This window comes from Patiria miniata, unplaced genomic scaffold, assembly GCF_015706575.1.
Source record: "Patiria miniata isolate m_02_andy unplaced genomic scaffold, ASM1570657v1 HiC_scaffold_24, whole genome shotgun sequence".
Classification (NCBI taxonomy): domain Eukaryota; kingdom Metazoa; phylum Echinodermata; class Asteroidea; order Valvatida; family Asterinidae; genus Patiria; species Patiria miniata.
In genome coordinates, this window is record NW_024037063.1 from 2,595,830 (window position 1) to 2,612,540 (window position 16,711).

At 38.8% G+C, this 16,711-nt stretch overlaps 1 protein-coding gene across 15 annotated transcripts in view; it reads right to left on the reverse strand.

Annotated features, from left to right (window-relative positions):
- The window catches only part of LOC119731963 (calcium-activated potassium channel subunit alpha-1-like), a 69,055-nt gene that overhangs the window by 20,496 nt on the left and 31,848 nt on the right, over positions 1-16,711 (reverse strand). For 13 of the 15 annotated variants that reach the window (XM_038205294.1, XM_038205292.1, XM_038205297.1 and 10 more), the window contains exons 6-13: positions 15,177-15,347; positions 12,864-12,955; positions 8,472-8,582; positions 7,794-7,899; positions 6,962-7,114; positions 6,266-6,421; positions 4,724-4,801; positions 115-224 (exon numbers count right to left, since the gene is read on the reverse strand). In XM_038205294.1, the coding sequence (XP_038061222.1) occupies positions 115-224; positions 4,724-4,801; positions 6,266-6,421; positions 6,962-7,114; positions 7,794-7,899; positions 8,472-8,582; positions 12,864-12,955; positions 15,177-15,347 (977 nt within the window). Of the gene's footprint in view, positions 1-114; positions 225-2,686; positions 2,732-4,723; positions 4,802-6,265; positions 6,422-6,961; positions 7,115-7,793; positions 7,900-8,471; positions 8,583-12,863; positions 12,956-15,176; positions 15,348-16,711 lie in introns of all 15 variants that reach the window. The other 2 variants (XM_038205291.1, XM_038205293.1) reach the window with 2 other exon arrangements.

Sequence of the window (16,711 nt, forward strand, 5' to 3'; positions counted from 1 at the left end):
GCTAAAAAGCCATGGGATGTCTATAGCCTACAACTGGTTCCCAGCAGATATTTTCGCTCAGCATATAATTACATAGAAGCTTAGTAAAGATGAATGTGAAGATTTTGCACTTACTGAGCCACCTCGGGAAAAGACAGTCCAGTGAACGATTTGGAGAGGTATTCAGTGTACATCTCGTTACCGCAGCCTTGTAAGTAGTGTGTCTGCCAAGACACTTTACGACCCTGGTTACAGGTGTGGGGGAGAAAGTTATGCATTCATGATTTCATCAGGTTTCATTGCAGGCCTTTAATGGTAATTTTTCTTTTTTAAAGGAAAAGCCAGAACCAGGGCCCAATTTCTTGGCTCTGCTCACCAAAAAATTCCGCGCTTACGACCACAAATTTTGTGCTAACCGCGCTAGCTTACCCATAAGCACAGAATCCTCATATACAGTAGTTACGGGATATACGCATGCGCAGAAGCAAAAATTCTTCACTTACGCATGAAATACGCTTATCGTAAGCAAGGAATTTTCTGCTATAGTAAGCAGGGATTGTTTGGTAACGGTAAGCAGAGCCAAGAAATTGGGTCCAGTTTGCTAATGAATTCAATTTGAATAAACCAATAAGAATGTAAGAAATACGACAAGGTATCGCCAATGCACTGCCTAAATTCTGCCTAAATGTTTGTCATGCGCATGCGTACACAAAATTTTACTAATGAGCAAACTTGTCTTATTTCATGTATTTCTGATGCTTCTGGCTTTTCAACTATTTGAAAAGGAAAACAAATTACAAAATTTGATTAATTGGTGACAGGTTATAAGAGTCGGATGTGAACATAAATAATGCAAAAGTTAATCTGCTTGGTTATAGTGCTGAAAATAAAACAAAATACTCTAATTTGTAGAAAGAGAAAAAAGCAAATTTAGTTAGCATTAAAACTCCTGGCAATTACTACTTCAAATAACTTTCCAAGTAAATTAAAAGGAAAGGAATATATCACCATTGCAAAAATAAAAGCTGTACAGTTTACATATTAAATTTGCAGTATTAATAAGCATCAAAAGGAAGGAAAACAGTGTTAATTTCCAAAATGGTAAGCATGTAAACAATTGATTATAAATAAACAATTAATAATACATGTATATCACAAGACAAAGTGTTCTACACGATTCACGAGTGGAAGGAAAAAGGAGCAAATGAATAAACGAAAACAAAGCAAATCTACATTACAGAGGGGAAAATTAAGGTAATAAATCGATTGATTAATAGCCATATTTGACATAGTGGTGTGCATTTACGAGTAGTACTGGTACCCTGGTAGTGGGCACCCTAATGAAGTAAAACACTGGTACCCGGGTACCCGTAAAAGAAACCCAACCCCAAAATTCAAATCCCGGATGTTGTCTGAAGAGCTTTACAGCTTTACGGTGTAAACTGCAACTTTAGCAGACGTCATCCATTGCACGTTAAAATGCACATAAACTTGAAATCTGTGTTAGTTTTCAATGTAGAATGGTGTTCAATTTGAAAATTCCCACAAATGGCATTTAAAACCTTTTTTTTTTGATTGTCTGAGAGGTTACTTAGTAATTTGTAAGGGGTACCCGATCCCATAATCTGGAACCGGTTCCTGACATCACCAGTCGGGTACCCAGTTCCGATGCACCCCCCCCCCCCCTTGATTTGTCAGCCCAAATTTTATACCGTTGATCCATGCATTCTAATTGACGTGGCAGTTAAATTTAAAAAAATCTGGCTAAGTAGTTTTTGCCTTTAATTTCACCCTCTTTACTACCTGGACCACGGAAAAGCAGCTACAATGGGCAGAAAATGGCACAGATGTTTAATGCTTCAGAATCATAACAAGTTAACTGTTAAGAACCAGTTTTGAACCAGTGTCTCCATAAATCAACCAAACTGGCACAAAAGACAACATCAACTTGTTCCCTTTGGAACTAAAGAAAGACCTTTTTGTGGCCAGTTTTCTCCCCAAAAAAAAGTTAAATGAAAAAAAAAAAGAATTTTGATTTTTTTTCTTCTTTCACATGGAGAAGACAAGTGAAGTTGAGATGGAAAAAAATACAATCGTGTACAACTTTGTACGACAAATGAGGACGAAAGCCAACTTGACAATCAAGCATGAGTAAATACTTTAATTGAGAACACTGAAGAATAACATGAAGCAGCTAAAAGCCAAAGTGTAAGAATTGAGGAACGGAGGTGAAAAATGCAAGCTGTAAGTGGGAAGTGGAGAATAGTTGGCACGTGCATGTAAAGAGATGAGGACTATTATATTTACCGCAAGAACCACAGATAAGATACGGTAGTAATAGTATATTCAAATGTAGAAGTAAACTAAAGATTGCTGTGAAAATATGGATTCAATGTTGTTTTCTTTTAATCAATCAGTCTTACTGTTCTGGTACATCTTTGACTCAGTTTACCTACAAACTTTTCGAGGAATGGGGGTTGTGATGGAGGGGGGGGGGTGTGATGAAGGGGAAGGGGTGAAGTGGCTTGCCCCTCATCCCCTATAGTATGGCGCATGGTGTGATAGTGCATATGGCAAACAGGGTAACGCTGGTGTACACGCTTGTGTGGCATGAAAACAGTGAATCGGGAATCAATCTGCAGGATTGTGTTATTTCAGTGTCACTGGATGAGTTCACCATCGAGGTCAAAGGTCACATTCAACACACCTGATAGGTAGCCGCTCCAACCGAGAGAAAACCTTCACTTTCATTCTGAGGGGTCAAAGGTTGGGGTTCAGAGGTCAGAGGTTGGAGTTCATAGGAACAGGAGATATACAGGGACACACGGGTAAGTACAGGATTGGGTGCGGACAAAAAAACAAAGAAAACATTTGAAAGACAGATAGAGAAAACAATTCAAAAGAGATTTCTGAGCAGAAATTGATAATAAAAACAATTGGCATGCTGACATTTAGAAGAGAGTTCCCTCCAGGAAAAATGAAGACAATTGGTTGTATCAGAACTTACATAAATACAAGATAAATCAAATCATACGTCATGCCAATTTGTTTTTGTTTTTTTAATCAGCTTTGTTGATACAATAAAGAATATACAAACTAAACAAATTTGGTACTAAAATTGGCATATGTTGTACGGTATGCTGTTGAAAGAATATTGCATTAGTAGACAACTGAATAGACTAAAGGCAATTATTAAAAAATTATTATTGTAAATGACATTGTAAATCATGCAAATTAAACATGTTCACTTCTCAAAAACAGAAAAACAATTCACAAAACTGAACAAAAACAATGAATTCTTATTACATTGCAAGCCAACTACAACTAGCGATACTTTTTTTTTTATTAAAGCGACATTGAAAAATAAATATTACATGGAAATTTGGTAAAATATACATCGCAGCAACCTTCGTTCAAGCACACTCTTAAGAATTACCTCCAAATTGTCACGAATTCTCTAAAAAGTGGGTTAATGCCTGAAAACCCAATTCGGCAAGGGCAGATGGATTTTCAGTCTATTTTTCTAGAGTTCCTAAATATTTCTGAGCTTCTATTTTCGTCAGATTGCCTTAATGGGAACAGCAAGGTCATCTAAACAAAAGGTATTGATTCGGACTTGTCGTGTGACCAATCTGCAAGTACAATGTACAATTAATCTTTGGTTCTTTACTTTCGGGACACAAAGGGAAATTTTTTGATCACCACAGACAAATTCTGTTGTTTGACATTTGGAGGTAATCTTGGCGTACAATATAGGCCCTTCCAGTCAAGATTTCGTGGGAATCACGTATTTTTTTTGGTTTTATAACCGAGAGACCTTTTTTTACAAGCATCTCCATGATTTGGATCAGAGAGAACGTTTCACGCATACTGCTTATTTTGAAATACACGTGTATATCACAAGTTTGCAATGTGATGTACAGAAAAAAAGGTTAAACCAATCAGCTGATTAGACAAGCGATCGCTGCACGGTGCCCCGTAACGGCGAAGGCCTTGTGCCAGCCGTTGCACACAAAAATGGTAAAAGTGTAGTTTAGGGCCCTGTTCCATTTTTAAAAGAATGAAAATACACTTGTATGTTTTGGCACTTACCAAAATAGTTTGCGACGATACCAGCCAGAAAAGTCATTTTATGTTATTTAGTTTGCTAGGATACCATGCTGAATATCAGCAGGCTTAATTTTGTAGAAAGAGGGCAGGGTTTTGATTTATGAGGAAAATTATGGGGCAAAACAATGACAGCATTTGAACTGCTGTGACTCGTGCGTCTCTAAACTGTTAAAACAGGCAAGACAATCGCATTTTCTTCCAAAGTAGACTAAATGATCAAAGTTACAAAAACCTAGAGTTTATGTAAATTAAAATAAAGTCTGCTTTGAGCTGCAAAAGTCACTTTGGAAAAATTTGAGTTATTAGCAAAAGTCATTTTTGAACGGAACTAGAAAATAACAGAGGTGACCTAAACTCACTTTTACCCGAATAACTGCCCCGTGAAGGCTATTCTGAACAATGGCCAGGGCACAATGCTTCTGTTGCTTTTGGGACACTTGTTAGTGAGCAACGATCAAACGCTTGGGCTGGTCTATAGTTTGTAATGCTACGCCAGAATCCAGGCAAAGTGGGCGCCGTCAATTTGGAACAGCAATCTTGACTGGAATGGCCATTAGTTCATGCACTTGTGGTATTAGAAAGCATGTCATGCAAAATCAGGCCAGCCGCTTTTCACAGATACACGTGTACATACAGCAGTGTCAGATTCATTGGACGAGACTTGGTAAACATTGGTGTGACTAACACCCTGAGTGAAGGCGGCTCGCTTAATCTGTGGACAAAAGCAAGACTACATGTACATGCACACGGGACACGGACAAAATGCGGATAATCTCCATCAGCAGCATAAATTTCATTGCCCTCGCGTCAACAAATACTTGTTGGTCCCAAGGGCCAGCCCAGAGTTGTAGTCGAGTACTTTCCGAGTACTTTGTTTATCACCAAGTATTGAGCTGTTTCTTGTGAACAATGCGAGAGAAACATTGACAGTAGATAGCAAAATGAAGTCAGCGGTGAGTAAGGTGCTTTACCTCAATTACTTCTCTCATACCAGGTGTTAAATGGGTACCGGCATTATTCAATGCTGGGAAGGTAACAGACTCGCTGTGGAGGAGGTGTGGCGATCCCCCCACAGCAGCATACGAGTCTGGCCCAATCGCTAACGAAAGAGAGATGGGCACTGCGTTCCTGTTAACACAGGTTCGTCCACTTTACTGGCCCGTTGTGTACACCACATGCATGACCAGACAAACGGTGGATAGTCATTCTGAATCGATTGAAATGAGTTTTGTGCCCTCCGTGACCAGCATTGTTGTTGTACATTTTTATCCTTATTTCACTATTTTCATGCAATTACAATCAAGCATGACTGACGAATTGAACAAGCTACATAAAAAAAAACCCAATAAATATCTCATTCACATACAATGACATGGGCCTTATGCACAAGTTGGCCATTTTTGTTGTGTTTCCTGACTGTATTTCATAAATTGTGAACTGTTGAGTGGGGTGATGCCAGACTATTTATTCACTCTAGCCTCACTTTCATTTTTTTTTAAAATATGGCTTAAAACATTAGAGTGTGTTTAATTACAAATTTTAAATGATTCATCAGAGCAGATTGGTATTGATCTGTACCGTCACTGCATTCGTTTCTCTACACAAGTTCCAAAAATGAAGATTTTACCTCACTCTCAATACAATATGGCCGACTCGTGAATAAGGCCCATAATTATAATAAACATGCACACGGCACATCATCCATGTAAACATTCTCAAAAAAAAAAATGCAAAGCGCACGGTGGAAGCACAACACAGTTTTTTGTTTTCACGCCACAAAGAGGGCCTCGTGTCAAGTCCATCACGAGTCCATCGTAAATCCAGCTTCAGTACAGTGTAAATTGCATATCATTTTAAAAGTTTGGTCTAAAATAAAAGGGGATAAACAATAGCAAAGGAAGGTCTTCGTCACAGTTCATTTGAATAGCTTGTGACTTGACTTGGGACTGGAAGACTTTTGATTGATTTGTGACGGACTTGTGGGAACTTGCAATGGACTCGACAAAAATCCAAAATCTGAAATGAAACACTGGCCTTAACACTGCAAAACTGGGTAGCCAAATTGCCCGTAACTTGTCCCAAAACTCTAGCAAGCTGACATCAAGAGACAGTTATGTTCGTAAGAGTGACCCACGTGAGATTCACAAAATTTTAGGGGGAATTTTTCGCAGCTTACCTCGCTGTTGGAGCGCATGGCAAAGAGGTTGGCCATGATGGTGGAGAAGCCGGGCGCTAGGCAAGCCTGGGCGATGAAGCCCAGCTTCAGCTCCGCGATGCAGATGACGTCATCTCCGTCCCGCCAGTTCCAACTGGGAATGTTCAGGAGATGGGCCTAGGAAAAAGGAAGTTGGTGGAAATCAACATGAGATGGCTAGAAACGGATATGATTACCATTGGATCTGTGCAAGTTCTTCAAGTCCTTCAAAATTAAGCCTGTGAAACAGGGACAATTGTACGTATTGGTGTCGTACGCCTACAAGCCTGAATATTAGTGTGTATAAATTACTCAAATAGATGTACGCGCACCAGAAATTCAAGCTATGTATTGAGGTCTAAGGCGGGCCTCAGGTTGACCTGTGATATGTTTGTGTCGTGACAGAACTAGCCTTGGTCAAGGCGTTCATTGATAGTGTCCATGATGGTGTCTTGCCACTAAAAACATAAACACAAGCTGCACGCTAAGCACTGTACGAAGCAATATCAACGAGCGCCTTAACCGAGGCTAGTTCCGCCGCGGCGCAAGCAAATCGCAGGTCGACGTGAGGCCGGCCTAATACACGTTGGAGTCTGAGTAACAGTACATTGAAGTATGACAACAAGTTTGAGATTGTTGTGCTGCCGAGGCGAATATCTTAAACTTCATCTGTCTTACCTTATTATGGTAATTCATAAGTTGTACAATGACCCTGCATTTGGAGTGATAGTTCTTGACCGAGATGACCCTCATGATGTTACCGGCGTCCTCCGCGTCTGGATCCAGGTTGTACTTGTCGCATAGTACTAGACATGCATCAGCCTCTTTCAACTAAAAAAAAATTGACGAAAATCTTGTTTTTTGACTTGGGAGGCGTAATTTTCAATATTAGGTCTTGCTCATCACTTACACACATGTAATTTTATACGCACTATATACTCAGTTCTGTCCGACTCCTAAAAAACTTGCCACAAAAAAATCACAAGCTTGCTAAGGTAGGAATCGAACCCAAAATCTACTGTTTTCTAGTGCTTTGGACAGCAGTGAGAAAAAAATTAAAACTTTCTTAGCAAGGACTAGAACCCAAGTGAACTGCACTCTGGCTACCACGGAGTCTACGTGCATAAAACATGGGAAGTCCACATTTGTATTCTCGGCTCATTAATTCCCTGCTTGGCTGGTTAGAATGAGCTTGGATCTTGTACCCGACCCAGGGGGAAAACATACATCGCGACTGGCAAATTGACAGACTAGGGAATGAGAGAAAGATTGCGACAACGCAATGCCATCAGTTCCGCATGAGCAACGCTTCTGATTTGATTTCACGCATCGCGGCACAAGTCGATCCAGGAGTTTGTGACCAGGATTTGCAAAGACATGTGATGTTATGATGTGGAATCCCGAGGCAAGCCCTGGCCTAGATATGTTTTTAATTCTGAAGCTTTCCCCAACTTTCTGTTCAATAAACAGAACAAAAAAAAGTGATGTAAAAATTCATGTGGCATCTTACCCGGACTTTTTCCAGGTCCACTGAGTTGAGGACCGAACCTTGGAAGAATTCCAGCTGCGTGAAATGTCTCTTAAATAAAGCCTGCAGCTCCAGATCTGGCTCCGAACTGAGCGAAGAATGAAAACAGGAATATTTAGTCATAATAGTAAATTGCAATATAAAGTGCACATGCCGTTACCCAGCAAATGGGTACTGAGAGTGCAGTACATCACTTCAACCCCCATTCATCAGGCCCGTGACAATATTTTAAAGACAATCTCAGCTCCCTGGGGAGTATACAGCTGCCATATTGGCATGAATGGCTAAATCAAACACACAACCATCTCTGCCCTCATAGGTACCTATGTCACTAATAGGTGGGGAGAAGCAAGCTGTGACAAAGTGCCTTGCCCAAGGACACAAACACACATACCACAACCCCAGTCTGGACTCCAACCCACAATCTGCATAATTACCCACAAGATCTTGAGTTCAATGCACCAGACCAAAAGGCCATGGCACTTCTTTTGTATAAATAAAAACCTGATTTCGTATAACAAACAAGAAACTATGCAATATCGTTTTAATATTTAGGTCAACATTTTGGATTGAAATATACTTTGAGTTTGCCTTAAGTCCAGTTCCTTTAGATGCCTGTTAGCATGTATAAAAATATAAATAACATTCAAGATTGCTTACTTATCCAGAAGGACAATTTCAACATTGACGTCATCTCTGTCCTTGTGGAGAAAGTCCTTAAGAAAGTTGGCCACGCTGTCATACGTGATGTGTCCACACAAGATGATGTGCCTTGATGACAAAAATAAATACATAATTTGACCAAATGTAGCTGGCTGGTGGTTTAATAAAATTATTTAAATAAATAGATTACATGATGGCGTACGTTGCAACGCATTTCAACATTCCGCTCAGAGAAATATTTTTGTAACCCACAAATCTGTAGCTAATGTGTAATCTGGAGTTGTGTTAATCTTTACAATGCAGCACTAATGCCAACCGTCATTTAGTTTTTACAACTGGGGCTGTTAAAAACAAATTACTTCAACAAATATTTAAAGTAGGGTAACTCTAAACCAGGGTTCACAAACATTCTCACTCAGATCCATAAAGTGGTAGACATCCTTGCCTATGTGGCTGGATTTATGAGCTTATACATGTACACAGTGTTCAGGTACTGGCAATAGATTTTATTCACGAGTCGGCCATATTCAATTGAAAGCGAGGAATTGTCTTCATTTCTGGAACTAGCGAGTTGAGTTAAAAGCAATGAAATAAAGTTTATTACAAATAAATACCAGTTTCTGCTCTGATGAATAATTTTAAAATTTGTGATTAAACATACCTAATGTTTTAAGCCATATTTAAAAAAAATTATAATTGAAAGTGACTAGTGAGGCTTGGCATGCACTACAATAAAAAAAATAGTTAGGTACCATCCCGTTCAACAGTTTACAATTTATACAACAGATTCAGGGAACACGACCAAAATGGCGTCCTCGTGGATAACGTCTATTTGCACATTATCACTTAAACTTGAAGGATTACATGTAGTTCTGCAATGTATGTACAGCACATATGAGTGTGTGTACACAGGGCTCGAACAAAGTGGCATCGACCAGACCGTGTGTTGATAATTAACCAAAACAGTTATCCTAACATTGATCGAAAAGTATATGGATTGCCTGTACAAGTACCTCCTCGACAGTTACAAAGGGAGAGATATATATTTAACGCAGTGCTGCCATATGGTAGGTGGTCATGTGAAGACGCAGTGGGTTTGTTCACTTCCGGAATAAATTTTTTTGCGTTTCTCACCCAAACGTGGGTGAAGGTATGCATGCATGTAATGTATCCCACAAATGGAAATCTCACAAGCGGGTCAAGAGGTGGACTGTACCGTTCATGCATAAAATCTATTTGGCTTAAGGGGTCCACTTTTTCCCTGTCCCTATTACATCTGACATGTACGTTAATGGGAATTCTGGAAGCATTCCTTAATGGTAGAGAATCATTTGTCATTTGTGCATTTTTGCCGTTCGAGGCAACTAAAGTGCTCAAAATCTAACGACGGGTGATTAACAACTGACCTGATGACGTTTGAGCTCTGTAAATGCTGTATTTTCTGAGAAAACAATATTTAAGGATCTCGATTTCAATTCAAAAGTTGCTGAGTCGTGTTTTGAATTGCACCTGAAATCAGCGTCAGGGACAAGCTCTCATTCAGATGATTGCAGCTACGCGATGTCACACATTGAACTGACGAATAATAGCAACCGCGTGCGCCCGTGTGCATCACGTCAACACTTGCCCACAACCGTTCATGGATTCGCTGAATGACAAACCAACTACTAACGGAAATAACCAAACAAGCGTCACTTGACGCATCTTTCAAAATGACCTTCTTTTATTGCTTTCTTCAAAATGACGGCATGCCAGGAGTAATTTCACAGGTAGTTTAGTCCATTACTATCTTGAAACCAAGTAAGCTTTTCAACAATAATTTGATCAGTTACTTTTTGGATTAGCTGCAAATAGTCTACTCTACCTTTAATGTCTTTTTCCCCTACGAGCGATAAAAGCTATCGGTACCTACATAACAATTGAGAACAATTTGAACTCATTTGTAATGATACTTGAGAGGCAAATTACTCATTTCGAGTTAACAGGGATGGAAAATGTCATACTCTGGACCTTCAATTTATGACCCACGCGTATTCAGTGTAGGATGAAGCAAAAGGGCGCCTCTGGGATTTGATAATGAAGGTAATTTGGCGGGACTGAGGAAACAAGCCCCCGGAGATGCAATCAGGGGGAAAAATCTGCTAATGAAGTTGGATCTAATGATGAACTGCTGATAGAACGGAACATAATCACCACTACACCAGTCTATAGGCTGGGATAATGTACAAACCAGGTGGTATTGGCGCTAGGCACTTGCGCACGAACAATAGATTGTGGTTTATGACAACTTCGGAGGGCTCTGTGTGTGGTAAACACTACACTGTGTTACACACGCCATCCCAGCTTTAAGGAGTGGAATAAGATTTCGTGCTATATCGGACACACAACAACTCTTACTGATATTAAACGGTTTTTCAAAACTCATCTTTTTAAAGCCGATTGCTGATTATTAGTGTGACTTAGATGTAAATTTTATATGGCAAGGTTTAACAGTGTTTTGTTTGTATTGGTGTATGCTTGTGTCTTTACAAGGGCGGATCCAGAACACAATTTTTGGGGTGGCCAAACAAAATTTTGGTCCCCCCAAAAAGTGGGCCTAAAAAATTACGGCGTGGGGTTCGGGGCCCGCTTAAGGGCCCCGAAAAAATTTTGGATTCTAGATGCTCTGTGGTGCGATCTGAGGCAATTTCTGACCACTTTAACCAATTTATTTTGAGGAAAAGATGGTGGTGTACTCATTGCCTGCCTTTATTGCGATGTCACATTAAAAAAAAAAATTTGTTTCGTTTTTTTTTGGGGGGGGCCCCTTTGCCCCCCCCCCCCCCCCCGATCCGCCCTTGTGTCTTTAATGTGTGATTAGGACCCTATGTTTTTAAAAATGTTAGTTTTTGGTGAATGTACTTTAATGTGTTTTGTAGGTATCTTGTTTTCAATGATGTACAGTGCCTTCAGGTTTTAAACGCAAGGCACTTTATAAGAACTTATTGTTATTATTATTATTATTACGTGTGCGCACTCACTGGCTTGCACACCCAAGGCACAAATTATGTACAACTAATTTAATTCTGCATCTGCAGAAACCTGTAATGTCTTCGCGTGAATGCCTGGTGCATGGCAGCAAATGCGTTCTTTTAACTCGCTCTTTGTAACCGTTGACAAGGAAGTCGCGTGCCAAGTCGATTGTCCTTGCCTACTTGACTATTACATGTAACTCCCGCAGTGCAGAGAGTTAGTCTTCCAACTCGAGAAAGGCTCTATTTACATTCAACGAACATAGGTAGTATCTCTTTTTATAAAGCACCATATGTATTCATGAACACTTACAACTTGTCATTATCTTCCCTACAGTGTCAAAATACCTGTATAATGTTGGTTGTGTTTGTGGTGGGGGAGGGGGAAAAAACCTGAAAAATATACCAGAGAATTTTTGTCGATACACATGACAGAAAGGAAAAAAAAATCATGTCTTCCCTCTTTTTCATGACTATCCTTCAATACTTTATCATCAAACTTGATCAATACTAACCAGCCAGATACGGCAGATGTAGAAAGGGTTTTTCCAAAAAATAAAAACGCCCTAAGGTATGGAAAAAAGTGTGTTCTGTTTTTTTCATTATTTGTTTTAATAGGAAACCTATTTAAGGCTTAGTATTTATCCCCAGAATTTGTATTTGTATTTTGAACCAGCATACAGAATCATCAATGTTGAGTCATATTTTACGGGCTGTGTGCAATGCATCGTAACGTTTTTAGCAACAAGCTACAGACTTTCGGAAACGACCATGCCAACCAATCTGCTGATTAGCATATCTTATCATGCATAATTAATGACAGTTTAACTCAGCAAAAGGTGGCAGAAACATCTGGCCGGCGTGTTGCCAGGCAACTCTGTTTGTTTGTTTTTTTGGTTAAGCGACTGTTTCTGGAATGCCAAGGCTTAAATTGTGAATTAAATTATTGGAAATGTACACAAAGATGGTAAATAGCATTTACTATCTGAAGATAACAGTTTGTTGAAGTTGTTGGGTATTTAGGCAGTTCAAAATGGCAAAAGGCCAATTTGGCAAAAACAGATGAACATTTGAACACATTTTATACAAATTGTGCTTTCAGGTAATTGTGGTCTGAATTCTTTGTGTTTCAAAATTTTCAATTGTGTCATTTAGTTTGAAGTCTTTTTAAATTAAATTATATGCAGCACAATATCTCAAGATTGTGACGTGACCGACAATTGACGTATCTACCTTTGCAGATACTTGTGGGGGGAAAAAAGGCAGGTCAAAGATGGCCACTATGCAAAGCGTCTATTCCAAAAACTTGTTATTTTTTTTAAATTTCCATCTGTTTAATTCAACCATTCAATATATTTTTGGCCAATCTGTCACTTACTTTCGTCCTTTCTCAGATTGGTAGGACCCCTGGTACTTCTTTCTTCTCCCCAAGATGTCAAAGCACTCTGGCAGATAGCTGGTAAAGATGGCCTATTTTGAGAAAAGAAAAACAAGAAAATTTAGAAAGAGAAATGTAGAAGTTCTTTAATCTCATTAGCAGTTGTCACAAAATGCATTTCGGAGGTGAAGTTGAAGAATATTCACTTTTTCCTTTGGTTGTTCAATCCATTTTTTTTGACAGTGCAAGTATTTCAGGTTTATGCAGAAACAATTATTCACACATGTAATGTCTATACTTATGACAACTATTCTTGACAGGGTGTCCCCCCAAAAAGTTGTGTAAGCAGATATCCTTTAATTTCAAAAAAAAAAAAAAAAAACTACTTTAGGCCAAAAAAAAATAATAATCGGTCTCTGGTCAGACCAAAGTTCTGGAATTGACGCGAGGATGCGCTTTTTTTTTTTTTTTTTTTTTTTTTTTTTTCCAAGCTTGGATTGTACAGACAAGGTGGGTACTATTTTGCTTTTTTGGTGTCCTCGTGTACATTGGTGTCCTCCATAATTTGCCTTGGTGCTCTTGATCATTTGCCTTGGTGTAATTTCCCATTCTTTGGTGCTCTTTGGTAATAAAAATTATTATGTTGGAGCTACTGCGGAACATTTTGGGGAAAAAAAAGATCGACGCGCATGATTAAAATCGACGCGCGCGCTGACCAGAGACCGACGTATTTTTTTTTTTGGCCTAACATTAGTATTTTATCTTGATGGAACACATTAATGATACTCTTGTGTATATTCAGTAAAAATGCCATGGAAATCTGCTCGTGCAAACCAGAGATCTAACAGATGGTAAAAGGCTATGGATTTTGCACCCATTCCAATGGGATGGGATTTACACAGTTAACTTAATTTACATCAGAGTGAAAGCCCATGACAATCTGATGCGCTGATATCACTAACTGTGTAAAACCCATTGGAATGGGTGAAAAAACCCACAGCCTTTTACAATCTGTTAGATCTCTGGTTTGCATGAACGGATTTCCATGGCATTTTCACTGAAATTCATAAAAACTTCCATTCCATTGCAGAAACTTTGAAAGTTTCATTCCTCATATTTTTTTTCCAGTTTCACCAAGAAAAACATGTTTTTTTTTCAACTGCTACTCTTCAACTAATAGGAAAGCTACTCACTTTTGAATGAGACTTCGAACAAAAAATATTCCCCCCAAATTTAGTTGTTGAAAAGAATTCCTTAACAAATTTTGAATTATATGAGGACTGACAATAACAGGCAGATCTTTTTATGCATTACAGGTGAAAAAGCAAAACAAAAAAATTAGCTCTAATTTTTCAGAGGCTTGTAGAAGCCCAAAATAAGAAAATTTATGTTTTTTAAATACAAATTGAAAATTCGATAGGAAAAATTGAATTTGGCGAAGAGTATGTCACGAGTAACTTTAAAGTCAAAAAGATGTTTTTCTTTTTCCTTCTGCTAGACCTAGTTGTGGCTGCATTAAAATTGGATGTAAATGTATTCTCCAGACCTGGCGACACGGAAATGCAATTTGGTCTTGCTATAAATAATGACAAGCTCCGCTGAATTTCTATATCCACACTATTTGACATAAATTTAGAAGCAATTACCATAAAACTCGCCCGAGACCAAAATATAATGACCAAGGTTGTCGGAAAATTTGAATTACACACAAAAAGGGTAGACTCTTTAGTAAATCAACGGTCTATCAAAGTGGTAAAGTAAAACTAACACGGCCCTTAATTATAGGCTGTTAAAGGACTTTAAATTATTCAGTACCGCAGTCGATGAAAGCCCTAATGACCACTAGTAATACCGCGGTAATGACCCATTTAGGACACTTATCTTATAACAACAGCATCAACTCAGAATCGAGTGAGCACACCTCCTAGACTTTCATCCGAGCGTCACTAATAGATGTTCTTTCAACATAAACGTACAATATATGACACTTTATGATATTCCGCTTACAGATGTCATACAGTGCATAAATCTTAACTCGGAAAAACATGTCCCACTCACTTGAACACAAATTCAATGTACTCGATCAGCAGAACCAAAAGAGAGAGCTGTTTTATTTTAAGCTAAAGCATGTTGACTATTTCGCTATTTTTATTCATTCTATTTTGGTACTTGAGATGTCCGTCTTGTATGAAACACAGAATATGGGACCAAACCTTAGAACGCAAAGGTTGAAAGCCATTATCGCTCATGAAGTGAGAGTTTCCGTGTCCAAGAAATTGGGACACAGTCATCAGTCTGGACGAGATAACATACCACGCTGACAAAGATGGAACCCACGATGAAGATCCTCCCAAGAGTTGTCTTGGCGGTCTCGTCACCGTAGCCGACCGTCGACATGGTGACCACCAGAATATAAACGCACGTCCAGTAGTCGATTTGTTGGGGATTGGTGAAAGAAGTCCAGAAGTCACCCGAGTTTTCAACCTGGGTTTGGAAGGAAAATAAGAAGCAAAATATTAACTTAAGACAAAACAACGCCACTTTTTTTTTCGGCTGCATTGAAGTTCACTGTGAAAATGAAATACATTTAAAGGCATATAAGATAATTTGCTTTTTCATGCATTTTTCTTTTGTTTCCAACAACAAAAACACTCAAAATCCAAACCTGTTGAAATTTTAGCTCAGTGGATAAACCACTTTTCGAGAAAACAGTGAAAAACCAATAACAGCCTTTACTCACGAAACACAATTTGGTCCAAAGCACTCTTTACTTTAAAAAATCAGTCTATTTACTGATCCTTGGAAATCGACCTACATTTCTGGTTTTCTTCTAAATGACAGCAAGCCAGATGGAATAATTTTAAGGGGCGTTTAAGTACCAGTGCGATCTTTAATCCAAGTAAGATTTTTGATTATAAAGTGGCAGGTTGCTTTTGAGATAAGAGTGCCTTTAAGAGTACATCTTTTGCACTTATCAATAAAATAATTTCCCATTAGCGCTTGAATGACCTTGTTTTGCTATTTATTTAAAGTTTCATGATAAGTCAATAAAAATTTCAGGTTGTGGCATAGTAAGGAGTGACATGTAGGGCAGATTACAACTAAAGGAAGGTAGAGGATGAAAAGGGAGAAGCAAAATTGTCATAGGTATTAGGGAATGTAACAATTTATTTTTTCAGTGGTGATCATGATACATGTACATGTGTAGTGGAGCTGTAATTGAGTCAGTCACAAGTCATCATAAGTCATCATAAGTCATCACAAGCCAATCACAAGACCTCCAGTCTCAGTTCAAGTCACATTCTCTTCAAATCAACAGTGACAAAAAATTTCCTTTTGTAACTGTTCATCCACTGTTCATTGTGACCTGAATTGCGATTTGACACGTGATAGATCTGTAATTGACTCGATCCTATCTCAGATACCGGTATATAGATACTTTAGCCTGCACACATACCAATGAAGACTTCACAACTTGCACAATTTTTTTTTCTTCAAAGTCACTTCACGCAACCTTTCAGAGCATCTAAGATTCCCATTAAATATTCCAAGTCTAGAACTATTTAGAATGCTGCAAGTTCAATACACCACCTATGCAACTAGCATAGCAAGACAGTCTAGTCACGTCTCAGAAAAGAAGCGAATACTTGCCCAGGAGGAGGATTTATCGCTCATGCCAACAGACCTCTGCTCGATGCTTAATGAGGGGGAACCAATTTTTTTTTTACGAAGCTAGCAATGATTCAACATTCCTGGGCCGAATGTCGAGGGTTGGAACGTGAGAGCGTGCGGCATAAAATGCTGGAAGCTATGTTGCTTCGAAGGAGTTGTGTCGGGCAAGGTTTTAA